Raw genomic sequence first — 27,250 nt, forward strand, 5'->3', positions numbered from 1 at the left:
CTCTTCTGTTTGCACTTCTAAGCCAACAACTCTATAATCACCCATCCAAGCTCCTAAGGTAGGAACCTCAAGATTATCCTTTAAAAAAAGCTTCTTTACCTCTCTCAACCAATGACCAATTACTGTCAATCCTATGCCCTTAAATTTAAATCTCTCTCCTATTTCTGCTGTAACTGTCTTTGTTCATGTTCTCATTCTCTCTTGCTGGGACTACTCCAGTGGTGTTCTGACAGATCCCCCGTGTCTCCCTCATTTGTTTATCGCTTCATACTCCTTCCTAAGGCAACTCCCTTGTCCAAAAACCTTCATGGGCTCCACAGTGCCCAAGCCTTACCATGGCCTAAATAAAATGTTCTTTATGATCATCTGGTTCAATCTCCTTCTCCAGATGTATCTGATTCTTCATCTAAAGTTCTAGCCACACAGAGATTTTCAATATTTTCCAAATATGCTTTAATATTTCTTCTCTGTCATCCCTTAACAAATGGTATTTCTGCTTCTGAAATGTCCTTCCCTTTCGCTGCTGCCTGCAAAGTCCTATTCCATCTTTAAAGACTGACATCAATGTAATATTGTGTATGAAGTGTCATCTAACTTCAAGCAGTCTTTTCTCCTGTGTGTTCATATAGTACTTGTAAATACAGCTATTTGATCAGTTATTGCACTGTTGAGTAATTACTTGTGTAAGCCCTTATCTTCCTACATGACTGTAAGCTGCTTAAAGGTAGGGGTCATGTCTTATTTATCTTTGTATCTTTTCCAAGGTTATGTCTGGCATATAATGGATACTTAATAAATAACTGCATAATGAATAATCCTCACAAAGCTTCAGCTTTTTTATCGGTAGAACAAGGTGGTTGGAACAGATGGTCTAAATTCCTTTCAATTATAAAACTCTACAGTTCCATGATTCCAAGTTGAAGTTGCTATAACACTGACCCTTGAAAAAAACAAAATACTAGCATGCTTTAACTAGTAGTAAGAATATTTTAATTTTTCCCTGTATTTAGATCTAACCAAAAAAAAAGTCATTAAAGTTAAAAAGTACCTCTGAATGACAGACTGCTTGCTGGGAAACTGCTGACTCCTGGTTTTGTTTAGCAAAAGAAAGAATTGCATCTGCATGAAATTTTTTATGGGACATCCTAATCATTTGCCCTTCGCTAGGAGGATCATCCTCCTAAAAGAAACATAAAGACAATTAATAAAAATAAATTATTTCGAACAATTGCATTTTTCTCAATTTAAGATTAATAAAAACTTATCAGTCATGAACTGATGATATTAGCATTTTTGGAAAGGAGATGAACTCTTTATTTTCATCTAGTTCTCATTTCCATTTGTTTATAATAAAAGCCCTCTATCTTTGCCTCAAATATAAACCACAGTATAATTTGGTGCAACGTAAACTGGAGATTATAAAAACATAAAAATCAAACTGTCTGTCCCACGCAGTTGAGCTACCATGAATCATAAATGTTTTATATGATATCATTGTTTTTGGGTCACAGCCTCCTCTTCATATTTCTGCAGTAAAGTAATGCCACAGTGTGGCAATGGGGGCAAAGCATTGTAATGCTGCAACTTGGACCACAAGCAAAAATGAAAAACTGCAGAAGTATGGTATGGCAGCTATAGACCTCAATGTCCCTTTGCCTTTGGGCTGACATCTGGCTTACTTGGCGAGGGTGCTGGTATTGAAGACCCTCACTGGAGCACCCTGTATAGGCTTCTTCATGCCTCAAAATAGGCCCATCCCAACAATGAGGAACAGTGTGGGCCTCAGAGTCCAACAAAGTAGATTATCTTGTAAATACAGATATTAACATGATTTTAAATTCATTGAAAGTATTTGTATTTATTTTTCATGAAATAAAGTTTATTAACTCCAGATTATAAGTCCCTATCCCCTAGCTATGTATAGATAAATGCCCACTGGTACATGATTTCAAGTTATTCGGAGTTTTTCCAGATTGTACTTTTGTATTTGACTTTACTATGAATTTGTAGCATATGTGATTTAGGCATAGTAAAAATATCAAAATTAGAATTTAGTTTCAAATGCAGAAAAAGAGAAATAAGTTATAATTTAGTCTTGGTTCGGTTTAGCTATTTACTTTAAATAAATTTAAACATGCTTTGCCACTTGAAAAAATTCAAAGAAAGGAGAAAAATGCTATAATGGTACACTAATAGGCCAAATGTTAGTAATGCTTCTCTGAAAATAAAGATATCTCATTTATGCCTTCTTTGCATATTATTTCATAAAAGTGATTGCTATGCTGTCTTCACAATTATCTCAACCAATTACTTGCAATAAATAATTACTGTTTAAAAAGTTTCATTAAAATCTTATCAAAAAACTTCTTAATGAAGTATTTTCATAGGCCTATGTGAAATAACTTAAAAAAATAGCAACAATGCTTTAAAAAGATGTGAATAAACATAGACGATAGTTGAGTACAATTACCTTTCCTTGCTTAGGTTGTTTAAAAATACATAAAAAGTAAAGATTTCTATTCCTTAACAGTTTTTTCAAAAGAAAATTCTTACTATCACTTCTATATATTTATATATAATGTGATATTTTTAAAAACCAACTTTTGCTTCTACAGAGCTAGATAGAAACTAGAAAGGGTTAACATCCCTGGACCTCATTTTTCTTTTTAAGCCATTAAGTTTAAATATTTATTAGCACAAAGAATTATAATCATGGTTAGGGAAAAATAACAAATGTATTATAAGAGAGTTGGTTTAAATAGGTAGGATCCTGCTTAAATATTGTAAAGACAACATACAGAGGTAACAATTTGCAGTCAGCTAGATTTCATTACCTAATTACACTAAATGTATTTTTTTTTACTACTAGAGCCACGAGGGTTAATGATAACTTTTTTTCATTCTCACAATTATAAGATTATATAATGAAATGTGCAAGAAACCCTAAATTATTTCATGGTTATTTTACTAAATTTTGAGTCTATAACTCAAAAAATTGAGAAAAAACCTGATCAATGGCAACCAATTCATAAAGATATTCTTCCTGTCAGAATTCAGTGTTGGAGTCAATCGTTACTTACCATTTCAACGGCATCATGCAGAGTGCTGGATAAGCTATCATTAAGGTTTGTCAGGTACAGTCCTACATCTTCTAAAACCAGAAATTAAAATATAAAAATTTAGAAAAAAAAAAAAGAAACACAAATTTAGTAAATAATCTGACCATAAAGCCACAGCATATTAGATTCAAAATTATACTGCAATGGAAATATTGGCAAAGTTTATAAACAAGTAATTCACAAACTACTCAATCTTACCAGTTTTTTTAAAGTACAATTTATAACAAAGAGGAGAATTTTGTTTAACCTACCAGTTTGTTAGAAATTAAAAACTATAAATATCAATTGTAGTTATGAAATTGAGAAACGGGTATTCTCATATACTGTTGATACAATTAAAACTGATTAAGAGCTAAAAATCCTTTCTAGAACTTAGAGCAAAGAAAAAAAAAAATCCTTTCTAGAAAGCATGTTGGTAATGCATCTTTAAAGCAGACTCAGCAATTTCACTTTTAGGCATGTATTCTAAGGAAGAGACCAGATAAGTGCACGAAGACATATATACATGAAAGGATGGTAATTAGAGAGTTGCGTATAGACTGAAAGCATTGAAAACAATCTAAATACCCTCTATTAAGGGATTAAACAGACTACACAGCCATAAAAGAAAAATAAGAAAAATATGGAGTTACATTAAAAGATATCCACAATATATTATTAGGTAAAAAAAAATTCAGGTTTCAGGCTGGGTGAGGTGGTTCAGGCCTATAATCCCAGCCCTTTGGGAGGCCAAGGCGGGTGGATCACTTGAGCTCAGAAGTCTGAGACCAACCTGGGCAAAATGGTGAAACCTCATCTCTACAAAAAAATATAAAAGTTAGCCGGGCATGGTGGCACATGCCTGTAGTCCCAGTTACTCAGAAGGCTGAGGTGGGAGTATCACTTGAGCCCAGGAATTTGAGGCTACAGTGAACCATGATCATGCCACCTCACTCTAGCTTGGATGACAGAGTGAGAACCTGTCTCAAAAAAAAAAAAAAAAAAATTCAGGTTTCAAAACAATATGCATAATAAGATCCTATTTTTAAAGGTAAACATACATCCACATATATATGTATTTATGTGTCTGTATATGCATAGACAAAAAAGACTGGAAAGGCCTATCCCAAACCATTAATAGTGATACTATTTCTGGAGGTTGGGAATATGAGGAAGATTTTACTTTCTGAAGTTAAGACCCAGAAAAGCTAACTAAACTGCATTGAGCCCCCTATTCTTTCTACTATACCATGTTAAATCTTAAAAGTTAAGTAAAAACACTTTAAATAGAAAAGTATTACTTAGGGAATTACCATAATCTAACAAGTAATCAACTAATACAAAATAACTTACTCTTGGGGGCCAATTTTTGACCACAGCTAAATAAAATCTCTCCTTCAGAGATGGGTTTATCTAAAGTTTCAGTTTCAGTGACAGTAACACTCAATGTGCTTTCCAGTGTTGATGAATCAGAACCTGGCATCTGTGAGTGGGAAGGGGCCTTGGTGCCGGCAGGAAATGGCATAAAGGGAACTGGCTCTGGAGGTGGAGGCTGAGCAGGGAAATCCATACTCTCTGGTTCTTCATCCTTAGCCACAGACATTACACTAAGAAAATAAAGACATATTTGGAGCTTGTTAGGTCACTAAAGGCCTGTATTCATTTTGATATAAAAAACAGACTCGAAGACTATGTCTCCTTTACCAAAATATTTTTTTAAATCTGCACTACTATAATTAACAAGATTTTTAAAAATTGTTTTCATGCTTTAATCATAGGCCATCTTGAAAGCTCTTCCATACACAGAGATATAAAATAATATAAAAGTTAACTGATGATAGTAAATAATGATCCACAATAGGGAGAAATTGTTTTCTATTTTATTAACAATATAATAGATACCTTTATTTCTAGCTGTTTCAAACCTTTTAAGAAAAAAGTATAATTTGATAATTTTTCAAAACTCAATATTTATGAAAGTTCTTTCTTTCAAAGTATAAGGTAGTCTGTGGTTTATAAAGCTTTGTATAATATTTCTATGTTTTCAATGGATCACCTAAGTCAAACGTAAGTTGAAATGTACAGTTATTAGTGAGTATGTTCTCATTTACATAGCTCTTGGATGAAGTTCTTCTGGAGGTGAGTTAGGGTTCTCTTCTTCCAGTGGCAGGTCTCCATCACCCCATGGCTTGGGAAGCTCTGGGCTTGATACCTTCAATTTATCAACGGAAATATCTGACAAAGTTGGGGTAAAAACTGCCGCCGCTGGAGGAGGTGTAGTAGTAGGGGTAACTGTTGGAGTATTAACAAGCACGATGGCAGGCATATCATCTCCTAAAGATTTTTTTTTTAAAAGGACAGAAAAAGATAGCAGTCAGTAAAGAACTCCATAGGATGGCATCATACATTGCTTCAGATATCCCTTACCATTTTAGCACACAAATAATGGCAATTATAATTAATAACAATAATGACAATGGTGGTAGCCATTAATGTGATAATTCCTAAATTTAGTAAAGCATTAAAAAATACCTTGAGAAGATATCATTGTTAATACACCATATACTTAAAGTAGTCTAAGCATCTATTCAATTGTATACTTTTTTTTATCTTTTTGAGACAGAGTCTCACTCTCTTGCCCAGGGTGGAGTGCAATGGTGCGATCTCGGCTCACTGCAACCTCTGCCTCCCGGGTTCAAGCAATTCTTCTACCTCAGCTTCCTGAGTAGCTGGGATTATAGGCGCATGCCACAACACCTGGCTAATTTTTGTACTTTTAGTATAGAGGGGTTTCACCATGTTGGTCAGGCTGGTCTCAAATTCCTGACCTCGTGATTCACCTGCCTCAGCCTCCCAAAGTGCTGGGATTACAGGCGTGAGCCACCATCCTGGCCTCAATTATAGACTTTAAGAAGTTGCAATCAATTCCTAAATTTCCTTGTGAGAAAAAATGATTTACTAAAACCTAGTAAGCAACAAGTACATATACAATAATCTTATAAAGCATCTTATAAGACAAATCATGAAATTTAATAGTTGCTAAAATTAAAACTGAGTTATAGAAATAAAGTTTCTACCTTTTTCAGCACGTATTTCTTTCACAGGAAAAGCCATATCATGATCCAAATCACAGGGAGAAGAATCTGGAGTCTTTACCAAAACACACTCCTTAGTAGGTGATGAAGGTGAGCGAGGAGGCGTAGGCTGTGGGGTAGCCAGTGGGGTGCACACTCTTGCCTAAAATAAATTAATAAAACAAGATAAACTGTGTTTATAATCACCCAAATAAGAGTAATTTGAAAATAATATGAACTCATTCATAGACTATATATAATTTAAATTGATGGCGGGGTTAAGTACCCTACCTCTTGAACCTCTACCTGTTAGTCTACGATTGGCCTACAGCAAGTCTCAGGCAATTGAAATAACTCTGCCTCTGAAGTGGTCCCCACAGAAATCTAAGGTACCCTCTTTTAAAATAGAGAAGAAGTAATTTACATTCCTACCAACAGTGTATAAGCATTCCGTTTTCTCTGCAGCCTCACTAGCATCTGTGGGTTTGTATTTTGTTGTTTGTTTTTAAAATTTTTATTTTTAATTTTTGTGGGTACATAGCAAGTGTATATATTTATGGCAATCTGGTTTTTTTGACTTTTTAATAATATCCATTCTGACTGAAATGGTATCTCACTGTGGTTTTAATTTGCATTTTTCTGATGATTAGTGATGATGAGCATTTTTTCATATGTTTGTTGACTGCTTGTATGTCTTCTTTTGAGACCATTAATGGGTATATACCCCAAGGATCATTATACCAAAAAGACACATACACTCATATGTTCATTGCCACACTATTCACAACAGCAAAGACATGGAGTCAACCTAGGTGCCCATCAATGGTGGACTGAATAAAGAAAATGTGGTACACATAAACCATGGAATACTACACAGCCATAAAAAAGAACAAAAATCATGTCATTTGCAGCAACATGGATGGAGCTGGAGGCCATAATTCTGAACAAACAAACAGAGGAAGAAAAAAACAAATACCACATGCTCTCACTTATAAGTGAGAGCTAAACATTGAGCACACATAGACATAAACATGAGAACAACAGACACTGTGGACTATGATGGCAGGGGGCAGGAGGGAAGAAGGGGGAATGGGTTGAAAAACTACTTTTGGGTACTACACTCACTACCTGGGTCCAATATGTCCACATAACAATCCTACACATGTACCCCCACACCTAAATAAAAGCTGAAATTTTAAAAATAAATAAGACGAAAAGATTAAATAGATAAAGCTGATGATCAAACCCAATTACAGACATGAAGGAAAGGCATAAAACAGAAAGGAAGCATTTTAACTGATTGACAACATACCAAAAAATCAGCCTTTTTGCGCACACACACACACACACACACACACACAAACTGCATATATAAAAAGTAATGGAAGGATAGGAAAAAGTGGGAGTTAGGGAGAGATGAAGACAGCAGGGAGATGGAAAGTACTGGAGAAGGAAAAATGTAACAATTTAATATTAATTTGTTGAATAGGTAATCATTCAAATGGTTCAAAATTCAAAAGGTACAAAAGGATAGTGAAAATTAAGTCTCTCTCCTACTCTTGTCCTTTCTACCTAGAGCCCTTCCTCAGAGTTATCAAATAATCTTGACTGCAGTCACTTCATATGTATGATACATGGATATATCTATGGAATAAGTTCCCAGAAGTGGGACTGCTCTATTAAAGGACTAATTATGTTTTTACTTTGAATAGATATTGTCAGATTTCCTGCTACAGGATTTTACTATATTATACTACCACCAGAAGGTAGGAAAATGACAATTTCCCCCAGATTTATCAAACTTTTAGAGTTTTGCCGATCTGATCAGTAAAAATGCAATTTCAATAACTTTTTTCTTATTATCTATGAGGTTGATCATCTTCATCTTTTTATATGTACATGGGTGATTTGTATTTCTTCTATGTGTATGAACTGTCTGTCCTCTGACCATTTTAAAAATATATTATTTGGGCCAGGCACTGTGGCTCATGCCTGTAATTCCAGCACTTTGGGAGGCTGAGATGGGCAGATCAAGAGGTCAGGAGTTCGAGACCAGCCTGGCCAACATGGTGAAACCCCGTTTCTACTAACAATGCAAAAATTAGCTGGGCGTGGTGGCGGGCGCCTGTAATCCCAGCTACTTAGGAGGCTGAGGCAGGAGAATCATTTGAACCTGGGAGGCAGAGGTTGCAGTGAGCTGAGATCACGCCACTGCACTCCAGCCTGGGCGACGTGAGCAAAACTCCGTCTCAAAAAAAAAAAAAAAAAAAAAAAATATATATATATATATATATATATAAAATTTGACTTTTTCTTCATTCTAAAAAGTCTATATAAGGTGATTACCCTTTATTCTGTATTAAGGGTTGCAAATTAAGATGCAATTTAAAACCATGAAGCATATTAGAATTTCTATAGCATTGCTTAATAATTAATGTACTCCTAGCCTCCATTTTAAAATGAAAGAAGTACACTATGTCTTTTTTTCTTCTTGACTGCATAAACATATAGCATAGAAGTGTTGTTTTCAAATATAACACTATATTTAATATATATCACTCATATATAACTCATCATGATGAAAGGATCTGAAGGTATTCTTCTAGTATTGGTAATGGATAATAAAAATGATAAACTATTAGTAACTGAGTGTTTATTTACCAAGTTCTAGGCACTAGATTAAGCTCTGTCCATATATCATCTCACTTAATCTTCCACAAAACTTTGGCAAAGAAAACACAGTACCATAAAGATGTCAATCCTTCTTAAATGAAACCAGTCAAAATTAGTTTAATTCCCACTAAAATCTCAACAATATTTTTTATGGAACTTAAGAACTAACTTTAAAATATATGTGAGAGATTAAAAGGCCAAGAAAAGCCATGACAATTCTGAAGATAAAGAATGATAAGTTGCAGGCTGGGAGTAGTGCTTGCCCTACTAGATATTCAGGAAGCAGATTTCAGCAAAGCTATGGTCATTTAAACTAAGTATTCTATATTTATTATAGAGATAAAACTAAAGTAGTGGAGCTTGGAATTCAAATTCAACTTTTACCAACCCCAAAATCCAAGCTCTTTACACTGGTTTTCCCACATTTTCTCACCCAATCACCCTCATGAAAATATATGCAATATATAGGCCGAAAGCACACCAAAGTAATTGGCATAGAAAAAACCATAACCCTGACCACATCTGTACTGCATATATTGCCAATGAGCTAATAAAGCACAGATCAAATCTTTGGCACACTAATCACATTATACCACAACAATCTCTACAGAAGTAAAATGCAGTATATAACTTTATATTTATACATCGAATGATGTTTAAATGTTTCATGTATATAAAATGATGTCCTTGTGATCTGTAGGATCAGAAGTAACTACAGTTTTAAACAGCTGGTAATACATAGTAAATTTTGGCTTTGTATAATTTCATATTGCTACAATAGATTATAAATTCTTTTTAACACAAGTAAGGTTGATTAAACAAGCAATAAAAATTCCTGAAATGTATTTTCTTTTAAAGATTAAGAATATCAGTTTATATAATAACGCAAAGGAATGTATGATCCTTGGCTATATCTTGATTTAAAAAAAAACTATGAAGGATACTTTTGAAACAATTAGGGAAATCTAAATATGGTCTCTATATTCTATATTATTAACACATCAATGTTAAATTTGGGGCGGTGTGATAATGGTATTTTGGTTATGTAAGAAAGCAACTTGTTCTGTGGAGATACTGCTGATGCTTCTGAGGTAAAGTGTCATGATGTCTGTAACTTTCAAATGGTTTTTAAAGGATATATAATATATAGCAGATATAAAGACAGATTTTTATAAGTGTGCCAAAATATTATCAATCAGTAAATACGAATGACCCTTGAATAAATAACTAAATAAAAACATAGGTTTGAACTGCAAGAGGCCAATCATATAAATTTGGTTTTTTTAAACCAAATGTAGATCAAAAACAGTATTCATGAGATAAGAAATGCATATATATAGAGGGCTGACTTTTCACATTCTTTGGTTTTACAGGGCCAACTGTGAGACTCGAGTATGCAAGCATTGGCCAATTCTCCATGTATACCAATGGACAACTGTATAGGTAAAGGGTGTACAGATGTTTATTGTATCATATTTTCAACTATTCTATAGATTTAAAAGTTTTTAAGATAAAATGGTGGGGGAAATGTTACTTTAATCATAGCAACAAGGAATAAAATTCTACTACAAGCTGGGCATGGTGGCTGGTGCCTGTAATCCTGGCTACTCAGGAGGCTGAGGCAGGAGCATCACTGAAGCCCAGAAGTTCAAGACCAGCCAGGGCAATAAATAAAGACCATGTCTCTAAAAATGATAATAATACTTCTACCACAAACCATGATCTTATGGTATGCAGCTTAAAATTCATCTATTTTACTATTCTTCAACAAATGTATCAAAAATTCCCCATACCGGCAAATATGTTTCATTTGTTGAAGCATCCCCAGAAACACCTGTAGCAACAGGACCTTGCTTCTTTGCTTCTCTGTCACCCAGCATAACAGCAACGGTCTCAGCAAGAGCTTCGTTCACAAAATGGTTAATCACGTCTGAGTTCACAGGAACACCAGCATCAACAAAAAGCTGGAGGGCACCACTGCTTGTTCCTTCCACTAGAAGTAAAAAAAAAATTCAGAATAAGTGGGCAAGAAACATGCTTGCAATTCAAACTTTCATTATTATTATTTTTTTTTTTCTTGAGACGTAGTGTCACTGTCACCCAGGCTGGAGTGCAATGATGTGATCTTGGCTCACTGCAACTGCCACCTCCCAGGTTCAAGCGATTCTCCTGCCTCAGCCTCCTGAATAGCTGGGACTACAGGCACGCGTCACCATGCCTGGCTAATTTTTGTGTTTTTAGTAGAGATGGAGTTTCACCATGTTGGCCAGGCTGGTCTTGAACTCCTGACATCAGGTGATACACCTGCCTCAGCCTCCCAAAGTGCTGGGATTACGAGCGACAGCCACCGCGCCTGGACCAAACTTTCATTCTTAAAAGTTCAGAGATGCTGGCCGGGTGCAGTGGTTCACGTTTGTAATCCCAGAACTTTGGGAGGCCAAGGCGGGTGGATCATGAGGTCAGGAGATTGAGACCATCCTGGCTAACATGGTGAAACTCCGTCTCTACTAAAAATACAAAAATTAGTCAGGTGTGGTGACGGGCGCCTGTAGTCCCAGCTACTCGGGAGGCTGAGGCAGGAGGATGGCGTGAACCCGGGAGGTGGAGCTTGCAGTGAGCCAAGATAGCGCCACTGCATGCCAGCCTGGGTGACAGAGTGAGACTCCGTCAAAAAAAAAAAAAGTTTAGAGATGCCAATATACGTGTATGGGGGTGGGTCAGGGAGGGTGGAAAGAGGAATAAAAATTAAAATACAAACATACCTACTTATTAAGAAAAAGACTAAGAGGACAACTTACATAACAAATACTCTCTGTAAGTAAAAAAAAGGGAGATGAAAATTTACTCAGATGGCCTCTTCTCTACTACTACAGAATTCAGTGATAAAAATGAGCACATTAAATCCCCTCATCTGAATACAACTCACATTTCCAAGAGTATAACAACAGGAAACTCTGTGATAGATCTCCACTAAAACAAAAGAATGCACTAAATATGGAGGCAAACCTCCCTTCCTTCTAGTTTCAGCTACATCAGTTATTAACATCTACTGCAGTTGAGGTGCTTGTTATCACACATCCTATAGGTATATTAATATCTGAATGGGTTGCACTTTTCACTTACATGAATGTACATCATATTAAGTAAAACCTCCTGAAGAGACTTTATTTGACACAAAGTAGTGATATTTATAAAGCTCCATGTGGAAAATAAGTGGGTACTAATCTGTACAACCTGATGGAGATGTGACCCCACCAAAGAGTACTGCTTAAGTAACACAACTATAGTAAAAATATCCAGAATTCCCTAAAAAGTGGGTAGAAGTGTAGTGGGATCACTTGTTGATGGCGTAAGTAACAACAATTTGCTCTTGAGTTACCATAGCAGAGACGATCACAATCCCAAATTCATATTCGACAATATATGTTGATACATCTCCTTTTTAGTTTCCATAATTCATTCTTTGAGCATGGCCCAAAATCAGAACATCGTTTTTATAAGGTCCCAAATCCCTACCCAGACACTGGCAAAACAAAAGCAAACACAAATCTTTTACAGGGAAGAAAACAGGATCTAAATACCCAATTTGTAAATTGTCCGATTTTCACCAGGAAAACAATTTTCTCATAAATTTGTTGTTCATTTTTGTCCTTCCTTCAAAGATGAGATGATGAGAGAAAACCAGGATAGTAACAACAGAAGGAGGCATTTGAGCTATGCTAAATAGGACAAATTAGTCAAATGCAACAATAAACTCTATGAAGCTGGGATATAGGGTATGGCTGAGGGGGGAATGAGGAAGAGCAAAGCAAAGAAAATAGAACAAATAATAACTCCAAGGCTTTAGAGATTATGGATGCTGAGAGAACTGTGATCTCAAAAATGAGAAGCATTTTAGACATACTAAGGATGAGATGCCAGGGGAGCATCAAGCACAATATTCATCAACCAGCAGAACTGCAAGTTGTCGGCCCAAATACATGGCTTAGGGTTCATCAACTGACACAGGATAACTAATGTCAGGAGGAAACTGGAAAAAAACAGAAAAGAGGGCAAAGCAGGGGAACTAGGGAAACAATTTTATTCAAGTAGCAGAAAATAAAATGAGAAAATGAAGGTCTTAAAGAAGTTTTTTTTTTTTTTTTTTTTTTTAAAGAGGAAGAATAACAGAATGAAGTCTAAGAAGCCAACACCAGGAGAAGAGTTTAAGAATCAGAGATGGTCAATAGTGCCTATGCTTGAGCCATACAGTAAAACAAGGATTTGAAAAAGGGAAGCATTTTTGACAAGCAAATGCTGTGAGAAAGGAGTTTCTTGAGCGGGAGGGCAAAAGAAGGCCAACCCATAAGGACCAAAGAGGAAGTGGGTAATGAGAAATTAAAGTGGTGAATATAGACTCTGAAGTCTAGGATTTGGGCTGTTAAAGGATAGTCTATGAGGGAGAAAGAATAGCTTATCCTGAAGCTGGAAAGAAGAAAAAAAGTAGAGATAATGATAAACAGGAATAAAAAAAAAAAAAAGAACAAAGTTAGAAAAACTTTCACTATCCAATTTCAAGTCTTACTATTAAATTACAGTAATCAATAAGTATGGTATTAGTATAACTTACAGGTGAACAGGATAGGATACAAAGTCCAAAAACAAGATGCACACATATATAACCAACTGATTTTCAACCAAGGTGTTAAGGTAGTTCAACGGAATAATGATAATCTTTCCAACAAATGGTATTAGAACAGCTGGATATCCATATGCCAAAAAATCCCAAACAAAAAAGAACTTGATCCTTACTTCACACCATAAAACTTAACTCAAAATATACTATAAACCTAAATGTGTAATCTAAAACCATACATCTTCTAGAAGAAAACATAGGAAACTATCTTAATGATCTTGGGTTAGCAAAGATTTTTTTAAAAGCAGCATGCAAAAATCCCTACAAACTACCAGAAAAAACCTGATAAATTAGACTTCTTCAAAATCAATCTTTTTGTCTTAAAAAAATAATGCTGAGAAAACAAAAAGGCAAAACACAAAGTAGAAGAAAATATTTACAAAACATATATCCAATAAACGACTTGTATCCAGAACAGATAAAAAACTTCATACTCAGCAATATGAAGACACGACTCGAACTTAAAAATGGTCAAATGATTTAAAAAGATTTCACCAAAGTAAATATACAGATGGCAAATAAACACGTTAAAAAGTTGTACATCATTAGTAATTATACTACTCAGATATTAGTATAGTTAGGGAAATACCTCCACATATGTTCAGAAATGGCTAGAATTATAAACACTGACAACACCAAGTGTTGGGGAGGATGTGGAGCAACTAAAGTCACATACACTGCTGGGTGGAATGCAAAATAGTACACCCACTTTTGGAAATGTTTAGCAGTTTCTTATAAAGTTAAACATTTACTTATGACCAAGCAAAATTAAAAGGTTTCTACACAAAGATTTGCTTACAAATGTTCATAGCAGCTTTATTCATAATAGCCAAAAACTGAAAGACTATGAATGTCCATCAAGTGGTAAATGGATTGACAAATTATGATATATCTATACATTATACTATTACTACATGCAATAGCATGATTGTCAAAATATTATGCTAATAAAAGAAGCCAGCCAACAAGGGGCTACATATTGCATGATTACATATGTATGAAATTCTAGAAAAGGTAAAAATACAGTAATAGAAAGCAGATCAGTGTTGTTAGGGGCCAGTGGGCATGAGTGAGGTTTAGGAATTGACTGCAAAATGGCATAAGGAAGCTTTTGGAGAAGACAGAAATGTTTTTCTATCTCATGATTATGTGGCTAATATATAGCTGTGTGAACTTGTAAAAGCGTGTCAAACTGGGCCAGGTGTGGTCACTCACTCCTGTAATCCCAGTGCTTTGGGAGGCTGAGGGAGGAGGATCACTTGAGGCCAGGAGTTTGAGATTAGCCTGGGCAATATAGCAAGACCCCATCTCTGCAAAATTGATTGATTGATTGATTGATTGAGACAGAGTCTTGCTCTATTGCCCAGGCTGGAGTGCAGTGACATGATCTTGGCTCACTGCAACCTCCGCCTCCTGGGTTCAAGCAATTCTCCTGTCTCAGCCTTCGGAGTAGCTGGAATTACAGGTATGTGTCACCATACCCAGCTAATTTTTATATTTTTCATAGAGATGGGGTTTCACTGTGTTGGCCAGGCTGATCTCAAACTCCTCACCCCAGGTGATCTGCCCTCCTTGGCCTCCCAAAGTGCTGGGATTACAGGCGTGAGCCACTGTGCCTGGACCCAAAATTATTTTTAGCTGGGCATGGTGGCGCACACCTATGGTCCTAACTACTTGGGAGGCTGAGGCAGGAGAGTTGCTTGAGCCCAGGAGTTAGAGGTTACAGTGAGTTATGATCATGTCACTGCAGTCCAGCCTCTAGCCTAGATGACAGAGGGAGACTCTGGCTCTAATTAAAACAAACAAACAAACAAAAAACTTGTCAAACTGTACACTCAGAAGTGGTGACTTTTATGGCAAGTAAACTCACCTCAAAAAAACAAGGAGGAGGTGGAAAGGAAGAAAAACAGGAGGAAGAGGAAGAGAAGGAAAAAATGGGGATACGAATGGGGAAGAGAACGGGGAGAAGAAGAGGGAAAGGGGGAAAGAGAAAAAGAAGAGGAAGAAAAGAAAAAATGGGGAAGAGAAGGGGGAGAAGAAAAGGAAAAGGGGGAAGGAGAAAAAGAAGAGGAAGAAAAGAAAAAAATGGAGAAGAGAAGGAGAAGAAAAGAATGGCATAGGCTCCATAAAGAGGCTCATTTTAACCATTCAATGAATACTTAAACTCTTGTTGGGTATTGGGCAAGGACTAGGCACAAAAGGAGAAACATCCTTAAATCCTGAGTAATTTATAGTATAAAGAGTGAGACAGGCCGGGCGCAGTGGCTCACGCTTGTAATCTCAGCACTTTGGGAGGCCAAGGCGGGTGGATCACGAGGTCAGGAGATCGAGACCACGGTGAAACCCCGTCTCTACTAAAAATACAAAAAATTAGCCGGGCGTGGTGGCAGGTGCCTGTAGTCCCAGCTACTGGGAGAGGCTGAGGCAGGAGAATGGCGTGAACCTGGGAGGAGGAGCTTGCAGTGAGCCGAGATTGCGCCACTGCACTCCAGCCTGGGCGACAGAGCGAGACTCCGTCTCTAAAAAAAAAAAAAAAAAAAAAAAAGAGTGAGACCAGATATGGAAACCAACCTTAATATAATCTGATAATTACTATAACAAAAATATGTACAAAGTACTATGGGGATAACAGAGAGACTTGGGGTGGGAAGTATGAAGAGTGGTTTAATAATCTGAAAGCTGCAATATGAAATAAGAGGGTGAGAGAGAACTAACCATCACCAAAGAAGTACTAAGAAGTAAGGTTAGAAGAGCTTACCTTTTGTTACTGGAGGATTTACTCGACCTCTGGAATATATAAATCCACGATGAACTAAAGCTTTTGTCTTTTAATAAAAACAAAAATAAATTCCATTTCACTTACCAATGTCAGAAGTCAGTGGTTCACTTGTCTCACTGACTGAAACACTGATATTAGGTGCAATCTGTTGTTGGACTGGAAAGAGCCCAGAGATAATTCTTGACATTATTTCTTGCTCTACCCTGAGGGGATGGTGGTGCAGATAAAAGTTAAGATTCCTCAATTTAATTGAAATGTAAAAAATGTTAGCCATACCACCCTTAAAAATAACCTTTACCAATGCCACAAACATGTTGGTGTGAAAGCAGTCATTCTGAAAGTTAAATCTAGAAGAAAAAAAATAAAATGGGCTGGGCATCATGGTGCACACCTGTAATCTCAACACTTTGGGAGGCCACGTTGGGCAGATTGCTTGAGCTCAGGAGTTCAAGACCATTCTGGGAAACAGGGCAAAACACTGTCTCTACAAAAAATCCAAAAATTAGGTGGTACATGCCTGTAGTCCTAGCTACTCAAGAGGCTGAGGTGGGAGGATGGCTTGAGCCCAGGAGGTTGAGACTGCAGTGAGCCATGATCACACCACTGCACTACAGCCTGGGCAACAGAGTGAGACCCTGTCTCAAAAAAAAAAAAAAAAGTACCTCTGAAGAAGATAAACCACACTAAACAGAATCTCCTTGTGGGAGACAGTTTATGAAATCAAATTAAAATCTTTCAGATTAGTCTAATGAAAAGCTTAAAAGAACTCCCAAACTCAAAATAAGACTTGGGCCAATGACTATCTGGCATATAACGTACCTAAACTGTTTGATTTCCGCTCTGAGTGCACACATAAAAACCATATAAGATCAGAGCTAGAAAAGATGTCCAGCTGCCCTCTCTTCAAGGTAATACACATATAGGCTGTATTATAGGTAGTTTTCCTCTTAAAATGTAAAGAAAAAATTTATTTCCAAGGTCATCTTCAGGAAGGGAAAGGGGAATAGGAGACTTCTAGAACATTTCTTTACTGCAGTTAATAGACTTCTTAAAAATTATTATATAAATAATAAGTGTTCATTGTAGAAAATTTAGAAAAAATCTAAGAGTTTAAGAAATTGATAAAGCTCACCTATAATCCTAGGTTCAGGGATAAACACAGTTAATTTGCTATATATGCTTTTTCAAACTTTTGTTTTATGCACAGTTTTTTGTTTTGTTTTGTTTTGAGACAGAGTCTCACTCTTTCGCCCAGTCTGGAGTGCAGTGGTGCAGTCTCAGCTCACTGCAACCTCTGCCTCCCAGGTTCAAGCAATTCTCCTGTCTCAGTCTCCCGAGTAGCTAGGACCACAGGTGTGCACCATCGCACCTAATTTTTGTATTTTTTTTTCAGTAGTGACGGGGTTTCATCATGTTGGTCAGGCTGGTCTCGAACTCCTGACCTCAGGTGATCCACTCACCTTGGCCTCTCAAAGTGCTGGGATTACAGGCGTGAGCCACTGTGCTAGCTGCCTACTTACTTTTGAGTAAGATCTTGTAAACTGGGGTTACATTGTTAGTATCCTGCTTCGTTTATATGCCAGTACATTATTAATATCTTTTTATATCATTAAATTTCTTCTAAACCTAATTTTCATGACTATATTAATATTCAGCCATTTCACTTATTCCATAACTTCCTTAAGGTTTCTTACAAGTAAAAATACAAATAATAGCGTTCATTTCATATTCATATGTAACAAGATACAACTGTTATTGTAATATGTAACAATAATAACATATTACAGCTTGTTGTTATCAGTATGTAACAAACCTAGAACAGTGCCCTCTTTGTAGTGCTAGGTATTATATGGCCTAGTATAGCAGTCCTAACCTTTTTGGCATCAGGGATTGGTTTTGTGGAAGACAATTTTTCCACAGACCAGGGCAGGGGTGGTGGGGTAGCGGGTGGGGGGATAGATTCGGGATGAAACTGTTTCACCTTAGATCATCAGGCATTAGATTCTCATAGGGAGCATGCAACCTAGATCCCTCACATGCACAGTTCACAATAGGGTTTGTGCTTCTATGAAATCTAATGCCACGGCTGATCTGACAGGAGGTGGAGCTCAGGCAGTAATGCTCACTCACCCGCTACTCACCTCCTGCTGTGCAGCTTAGTTCCCTGGTTCCTAACAGGCCACAGACCGGTACTGGTTCGTGGCCCTGGCCTAGTAGCAAACCATAATTACTTCCTTAGGATAAGTTTCTGGAAATGAATCACTGGATTAAAGAACATGTACATTTTTAAGGCTTCCTAATAGTCTACTTTGCCAGAGTAGACAGACTGAGTACAAATATTCAAGGACAAAAACAATAACCTCCAACAATAGTTAAGCCCTCAGCATTATATCAAACACTTTCCAGTGACTAAAGCAAAGAAAGTTTAATATACAAAAGAAGACAAAGAATATTTTCAGCCACAATTTAATACTTTCCATTTATATTTGCTACTATGGTTCTATTGATACCAAAAACATTATAAACTTACCATTGAATTAAGCTATTTTCCAGTGTTTCTTTTCTCTCAACTACTTTATCCAGAATATCAGCAGTGGGCTGTAAAGTAGAAGCAACTGGCGGAAATGGAGGACCATTATATTTTGTAGAATCAGCTTTAACACTTCTGTTAAACTCCAGAATTGGTTCAGAGTCTGGAATTTCATCACATTTTTCCTCTTCCTGGTAGTAACAAAAACAAAACTATTATATTCATGTATTTGTTCAACATTTACTGAATACCAACTATAAGCAAGGAACTAGGTGAATTAAGAAACCCTTCTAAATTAACCAACAGCATTTCTAATTAGGTGATATCACATTAATTATAATATACACATTAGTCATATATATTGAGGAACCCTTAATTACACAATCAGTTTCTCTTTAGAACCCAATATTCATTTTATGCAATCACAAAATAAACTAGAAAACATAATTATTCCTACATAAAACACTATTATTTCTCTCTGGAAATGTATGAACTTAATAATTATCATTAAAAAATTGATGCTTCCTGATATGGTTTGGATATTTGTCCCCTCCAAATCTCATGTTGAAGTGTGATCCCCAGTGTTGGAGATGGGGCCTGGTGGGCGGTGCTTGGGTCATGAGGGCGGATCCCTCATGAATGGCTTGGTGCCCTCCCCATGGTAGTATAAGTTAGTTCATGTGAGAGCTGGTTGTTTAAAAGAGACTGGCACATCCTCCTCTCTCTCTTGCTCCCTCCCTTGCTTTGTGACACACCTGGACCCTCACAGCCTTCTATCTGAGTAAAACTTCCTGAGGTCCTGACCAGAAGTAGTTGCTGGCACCATGCTTCTTGTACAGCCTGCAGAGCCATGAGCCAATTAAATCTCTACTTTTTTTTTTTTTTTTTTTAAGACAGAGTTTCACTCGTCACCCAGGCTGGAGTCCAATGGTGCAATCTCAGCTCACTGCAACCTCCACCTCCTGGGTTCAAGCAATTCTCCTGTCTCAGCCTCCCGAGATGCTGGGATTACAGGCGCCCACCACTATGCCCGGCTAATTTTTGTATTTTTTGGTAGAGATGGGGTTTCACCGTCTTGGCCAGGCTGGTCCTGAAACTCCTGACCTCAGGGAATCCACCCACCTCAGCCTCCCAAAGTGCTGGGATTACAGGCACGAGCCACTGCGCCTGGCCTTAAATCTCTTTTCTTTATAAATTACCCAGTAATTCCTTTATAACAATGCAAAATAGACTAATACACTTCCAAAATCACTTTTTGCTTTTATACAACTTATAATTTACATTTAAATATGCAATAAGGTCAGTCATCTTACAAATTATTTGCATTACCACATCATAACCAATAAAGTTATTTCTGGAATTGTTAAAATTTTTATTACAAAAAATATCATGTGTTTAAAAGTAAACAAATAGTGTCCATGTACTGTATCTGTTACATAAATAACATGAATTGCATTTATCCGCTCCCCAGCTTTAACAATTATCAACTTATGGTCAATCTTGCCTCATCTAGCCACTTTCCCCTTCACATATCATTTTGAAGCAAATCACAGATATCACATCATTTTATCTATAAATAATTCAATTAAAAATACTTTGGGTCTCTCTAAATACTACAACTCAGTAATATTATTCCATTGAAAAATGAAGTCCACAGCTTATAAATGGCAGAGCTACTACAGGAACACTTGTCTTTGAATGCTAAATCCTCTGCTACTTCTCTAACCATTTCTTTCACTTGTATATTGCATAAACAATTACCAAGTACCTTTGCTAGGCATTAGGAATATAAAAATAAATAAGGTCCCTGCCTTCAAAATTCTCATGTGGCACTCACATGAGAAAAGACATATCTGTGAGCGAATAACATTAATATACTTCACACCTCGGCATATTCTAAAATTGGATTTCATTTTATGATTAACAAAACTGATCTTAGCTCTAAAAGTCAAAGAAACATGATCAAATGTGTTATTTAAAGTCTACTGACATAATAGTCAAGTAGTTTCAATGTTCTATGATCTTTTCTCCCATCCTTTATAATTTACTTCTGCCTATTTTTCCCTCTATTTCATTATTTCTATCATTCTATAACCCTTCCATATGGGATATTCCTTTGGATTATAGATTTCTCACAACTTTTTTCTCAATATCAATTAACTAGTCACCTCACCACAAATCCAAAAGCCAAAATTAATAGAATGAAAAAAAGACAAATTGGAGGAAAAGAAGCCAAAGGCAGTGGAAAGAAAGAAGAAAGCAGGAAACAGATAGACAAAATCTAGGTGGGAAACGGTAGATAATCACGAAGCTTCATGAAGGCAGATAGGTGATAAAGATTAAAGACATTCTAGAATAACAACTTTACAAGTTTTAAAATAAAAGTATATTTAACTCAAAAGTAAAAGAAAGTATCTCAAAGCACTGTAACATAATATTGATAGTCCAAAGGTAGTCAACAACCTGGAAAAATACCAGTAGAAAAATAATTTATCATGGTTTCTAAGCTTTGTTACCTGTATGACATCGATTATTTCATCAAAGTTAGTTCCTGGAAACTTCACCTCTTCTTCATCTACCTTCATAATTTCTGGGGTCTAAGAAAGCATTTTCAGAAAGTTTTTGTTGTGCTTAACACTTTTAAAATTTATAAGTAATTTATCATATTTCCACCTATAGTATAAGCTTATAATTACATGGTCCTTTTTAATCATTTTAATACCCTATTCAGAATTGATTTAATTAGTAAATGAAATCCAAGCTAGTCCCCAAGCCATTAGGTCAACATTTCAATTGCTTTAAAAAATTAATCAGCTGTTTTTCTGTAAAGGACTCCATCAGCAATATCACTTAATTGATCAACAGGTTGATATAATTGAGACTTCTCTTCTAGAATTAAGATAAAGGAAAGTGTTTACATGTGTAGATATCTAAGTATAAACATACATGAACTCACACGAAGATGGATACAGAATCAAATAATTCAGGAAAAAAAACAAAATAGTCATTTTACAAATCTAATCATTAGGCCTCATTATATAAAATGTAGTCATGCAGTAGCCTCTTACTGACAGCAGAATAATAAACAGTCCAAAAATTTACTGCTTGTTATCACAGAAGTTTCAATAAACAGAAGGTTAAAAAAAATTACTGATGAAAAAATTCAATTAAGCACAAATGTCACTGAGGGTCAGTTCTATTTCATTACTTGTGATCACGAAAGATTGCTGGTGTTCTCTCTCCTTTTAAAACTGTACCCTCGGCCAAATTTGCTTACAATAAACAAAACCTGGGGTAAGTTACAGTGCTATTTTGCTTTGTAGTAAAGCCATAACTTCATTATTCAAAAGCAAATAAATGCCAGGAAGAAATGCATATTTTTGTATCATGTCAACAGTAGGATAATAAGGTAACATTCCAAAATATAAACTCCCAACTGTCACTATAAAATTCACTTAGGATATCTATAATTCCCATGTAAATCAAAGATTCATCACCAAAGTGACAGAAATTCTTTCTTCACATGAGAGTTTCACAACTTAAATTACCAAAAAGTTACACTAAAGATTATTACTTTCCCAATAGTTACAAATGTAAGGATCTGAAACAAACTTTCAAGTTCATAAACAATTCAAAATTTGTTTTGGGCTGGCGTGGTGGCTCACGCTTGTAATCCCCGAACTTGGGAGGCCGAGGTAGAGGGATCACTAGGAGTCAGGAGTTCAAGATCAGCCTGGCCAACATGGTGAAACCCCATCTCTACTAAAAATACAAAAATTAGCTGGGCGTGGTGGCTGGCACCTGTAATCTCAGATACTCAGGAGGCTGAGGCAGAAGAATTGGTCGAACCCGGGAGGCGGAGGTTGCAGTGAGCTGAGATCACACCACTGCACTCTAGCCTGGGCGACAGAGCAAGACTCTGACTTTAAAAAAAAAAAAAAAATTGGTGGAGCCAAGATGGCCGAATAGGAACAGCTCCGGTCTCCAGCTCCCAGCCCCAGCGACACAGAAGACAGGTGATTTCTGCATTTCTGCTTGAGGTACCGGTTTCATCTCACTAGGGAGTGCCTAACAGTGGGTTCAGGACAGTCGGTGAAGCGCACTGTGCGCGAGCCGAAGCAGGGCGAGGCATTGCCTCACTCGGGAAGCGCAAGGGGTCAGGGAGTTCCCTTTCCTAGTCAAAGAAAGGGGAAACAGACGGCACCTGGAATATCGGGTCAGTCCCGTCCTAATACTGCGCTTTTCCAACGGGCCTGGAAAACGGCACACTAGGAGATTGTGTCCCGCACCTGGCTCGGAGGGTCCTATGCCCACAGAGTCTTGCTGATTGCTAGCACAGCAGTCTGAGATCACGCTGCAAGGCGGCAACGAGGCTGGGGGAGGGGCGCCTGCCATTGCCCAGGCTTGCTTAGGTAAACAAAGCAGCCAGGAAGCTCGAACTAGGTGGAGCCCACCACAGCTCAAGGAGGCCTGCCTGCCTCTGTAGGCTCCACCTCTGGGGGCAGGGCACAGACAAACAAAAACTCAGCGAGAACCTCCACAGCCTTAATTGTCCCTGTCTGACTGACAGCTTTGAAGAGAGTAGTGGTTCTCCCAGCACGCAGCTGGAGATGTGAGAACGGACAGACTGCCTCCTAAAGTGGGTCCCTCACCCCTGAGCAGCCTAACTGGGAGGCACCCCCCCAGTAGGGACAGACTGACACCTCATTCAACCGGGTACGCCTCTGAGACAAAACTTTCAGAGGAACTATCAGACAGCTGAATTTGTGGTCTCACGAAAATCCGCTGTTCTGCAGCCACCGCTGCTGACACCCAGCCAAACAGGGTCTGGAGTGGACCTCTAGTAAACTCCAACAGACCTGCAGCTGAGGGTCTTGTCTGGTAGAAGGAAAATTAACAAACAGAAAGGACATCCACACGAAAAACCCATCTGTACATCACCATCATCGAAGACAAAAAGTAGACAAAACCACAAAGATGGGGAAAAAACAGACCAAAAAAACTGGAAACTCTAAAAAACAGAGCACCTCTCCTCCTCCAAAGGAACGCAGTTCCTCACCAGCAACGGAACAAAGCTGGATGGAGGATGACTTTGATGAGTTGAGAGAAGAAGGCTTCAGACGATCAAACTACTCTGTGCTACGAGAGGAAATTCAAAACAATAGCAAAGAAGTTACAAACTTTGAAAAAAAATTAGAAGAATGGATAACTAGAATAACCAATGGAGAGAAGGGCTTAAAGGAGATGATGGAGCTGAAAGCCAAGTTTCGAGAACTACGCGAAGAATGCAGAAGCCTCAGTAGCAGATGCGATCAACTGGAAGAAAGGGTATCGCTGATAGAAGATGAAATGAATGAAATGAAGAGAGAAGGGAAGTTTAGAGAAAAAAGAATAAAAAGAAATGAACAAAGCCTCCAAGAAATTTGGGACTATGTGAAAAGACCAAACCTACGTCTGATTGGTGTACCTGAAAATGATGGGGAGAATGGAACCAAGTTGGAAAACACTCTGCAAGATATTATCCAGGAGAACTTCCCCAATCTAGCAAGGCAGGCCAGCATTCAGATTCAGGAAATACAGAGAACGCCACAAAGATACTCCTCGAGAAGGGCAACTCCAAGACACATAATTGTCAGATTCACCAAAGTTGAAATGAAGGAAAAAATGTTAAGGGCAGCCAGAGAGAAAGGTCGGGCTGCCCACAAAGGGAAGCCCATCAGACTAACAGCTGATCTCTCAGCAGAAACTCTACAAGCCAGAAGAGAGTGGGGGCCGATATTCAACATTCTTAAAGAAAAGAATTTTCAACCCAGAATTTCCTATCCCGCCAAGCTAAGCTTCATAAGTGAAGGAGAAAAAAAATACTTTACAGACAAGCAAACACTGAGTGATTTTGTCACCACCAGGCCTGCCCTAAAAGAGCTCCTGAAGGAAGCACTAAACATGGAAAGGAACAACCGGTACCAGCCACTGCAAAAACATGCCAAATTGTAAAGACCATCGAGGCTAGGAAGAAACTATAGCAACTAATGAGCAAAATAACCAACTAACATCATAATGACAGGATCAGATTCACACATAACAATATTCACGTTAAATGTAAATGGGCTAAATGCTCCAATCAAAAGACACAGACTGGCAAACTGGATAAGGAGTCAGGACCCACCAGTGTGCTGTATTCAGGAAACCCATCTCACGTGCAGAGACACACATAGACTCAAAATAAAGGGATGGAGGAAGATCTATCAAGCAACTGGAAAACAAAAAAAGGCAGGGGCTGCAATCCTAGTCTCTGATAAAATAGACTTTAAACCAACAAAGATCAAAAGAGACAAAGAAGGCCATTATATAATGGTAAAGGGATCAATTCAACAAGAAGAGCTAACTATCCTAAATATATATGCACCCAACACAGGAGCACCCAGATTCATAAAGCAAGTCCTCAGTGACCTACAAAGGGACTTAAACTCCCACACAATAATAATGGGAGATTTTAACACCCCACTGTCAACATTAGACAGATCAACGAGACAGAAAGTTAACAAGGATATCCAGGAATTGAACTCAGCTCTACATAAAGTGGACCTAATAGACATCTACAGAACTCTCCACCCCAAATCAACAGAATATACATTTTTTTCAGCACCACACCACACCTATTCCAAAATTGACCACATAGTTGGAAGTAAAGCTCTTCTCAGCAAATGTAAAAGAACAGAGATTATAACAAACTGTCTCTCAGACCACAGTGCAATCAAACTAGAACTCAGGATTAAGAAACTCAGTCAAAACCGCTCAACTACATGGAAACTGAACAACCTGCTCCTGAATGACTATTGGGTACATAATGAAATGAAGGCAGAAATAAAGATGTTCTTTGAAACCAACGAGAACAAAGACACAACATACCAGAATCTCTGGGACACGTTCAAAGCAGTGTGTAGAGGGAAATTTATAGCACTAAATGCCCACAAGAGAAAGCAGGAAAGATCCAAAATTGACACCCTAACATCACAATTAAAAGAACTAGAAAAGCAAGAGCAAACACATTCAAAAGCTAGCAGAAGGCTAGAAATAACTAAAATCAGAGCAGAACTGAAGGAAATAGAGACACAAAAAACCCTTCAAAAAATTAATGAATCCAGGAGCTGGTTTTTTGAAAAGATCAACAAAATTGATGGACCGCTAGCAAGACTAATAAAGAAGAAAAGAGAGAAGAATCAAATAGATGCAATAAAAAACGAAAAAGGGGATATCACCACCGATCCCACAGAAATACAATCTACCATCAGAGAATACTACAAACACCTCTATGCAAATAAACTAGAAAATCTAGAAGAAATGGATAAATTCCTCGACAAATACACCCTCCCAAGACTAAACCAGGAAGAAGTTGAATCTCTGAATAGACCAATAACAGGTTCTGAAATTGTGGCAATAATCAATAGCTTACCAACCAAAAAGAGTCCAGGACCTGATGGATTCACAGCTGAATTCTACCAGAGGTACAAGGAGGAACTGGTACCATTCCTTCTGAAACTATTCCAATCGATAGAAAAAGAGGGAATCCTCCCTAACACATTTTACGAAGCCAGCATCGTCCTGATACCAAAACCTGGCAGAGACATAACCAAAAAAGAGAATTTCAGACCAATATCCTTGATGAACATTGATGCAAAAATCCTCAATAAAATACTGGCAAACCGAATCCAGCAGCACATCAAAAAGCTTATCCACCATGATCAAGTGGGCTTCATCCCTGGGATGCAAGGCTGGTTCAACATACGCAAATCAATAAATGTAATCCAGCATATAAACAGAACCAAAGACAAAAACCACATGATTATCTCAATAGATGCAGAAAAGGCCTTTGACAAAATTCAACAACCCTTCATGCTAAAAACTCTCAATAAATTAGGTATTGATGGGACATATCTCAAAATAATAAGAGCTATCTACAACAAACCCACAGCCAATATCATACTGAATGGGCAAAAACTGGAAGCATTCCCTCTGAAAACTGGCACAAGACAGGGATGCCCTCTCTCACCACTCCTATTCAACATAGTGCTGGAAGTTCTGGCCAGAGCAATCAGGCAGGAGAAGGAAATAAAGGGTATTCAATTAGGAAAAGAGGAAGTCAAATTGTCCCTGTTTGCAGATGACATGATTGTATATCTAGAAAACCCCATTGTCTCAGCCCAAAATCTCCTTAAGCTGATTAGCAACTTCAGCAAAGTCTCAGGATACAAAATCAATGTACAAAAATCACAAGCATTCTTGTACACCAATAACAGACAAACGGAGAGCCAAATCATGAGTGAACTCCCATTCACAATTGCTTCAAAGAGAATAAAATACCTAGGAATCCAACTTACAAGGGATATGAAGGACCTCTTCAAGGAGAACTACAAACCACTG

At 37.4% G+C, this 27,250-nt stretch overlaps 1 protein-coding gene across 1 annotated transcript in view; it reads right to left on the reverse strand.

Moving 5' to 3' along the window:
• The window catches only part of KIAA0586 (KIAA0586 ortholog), a 129,042-nt gene that overhangs the window by 54,283 nt on the left and 47,509 nt on the right, over positions 1–27,250 (reverse strand). The window contains 9 exon segments of the mRNA XM_055289231.2: positions 1,049–1,180; positions 3,081–3,157; positions 4,452–4,705; positions 5,210–5,432; positions 6,176–6,335; positions 10,639–10,838; positions 16,384–16,502; positions 18,830–19,020; positions 21,346–21,426. Of these exon segments, the coding sequence (XP_055145206.1) occupies positions 1,049–1,180; positions 3,081–3,157; positions 4,452–4,705; positions 5,210–5,432; positions 6,176–6,335; positions 10,639–10,838; positions 16,384–16,502; positions 18,830–19,020; positions 21,346–21,426 (1,437 nt within the window).

This window comes from Symphalangus syndactylus, chromosome 8 (assembly GCF_028878055.3).
Source record: "Symphalangus syndactylus isolate Jambi chromosome 8, NHGRI_mSymSyn1-v2.1_pri, whole genome shotgun sequence".
Taxonomy (NCBI): domain Eukaryota; kingdom Metazoa; phylum Chordata; class Mammalia; order Primates; family Hylobatidae; genus Symphalangus; species Symphalangus syndactylus.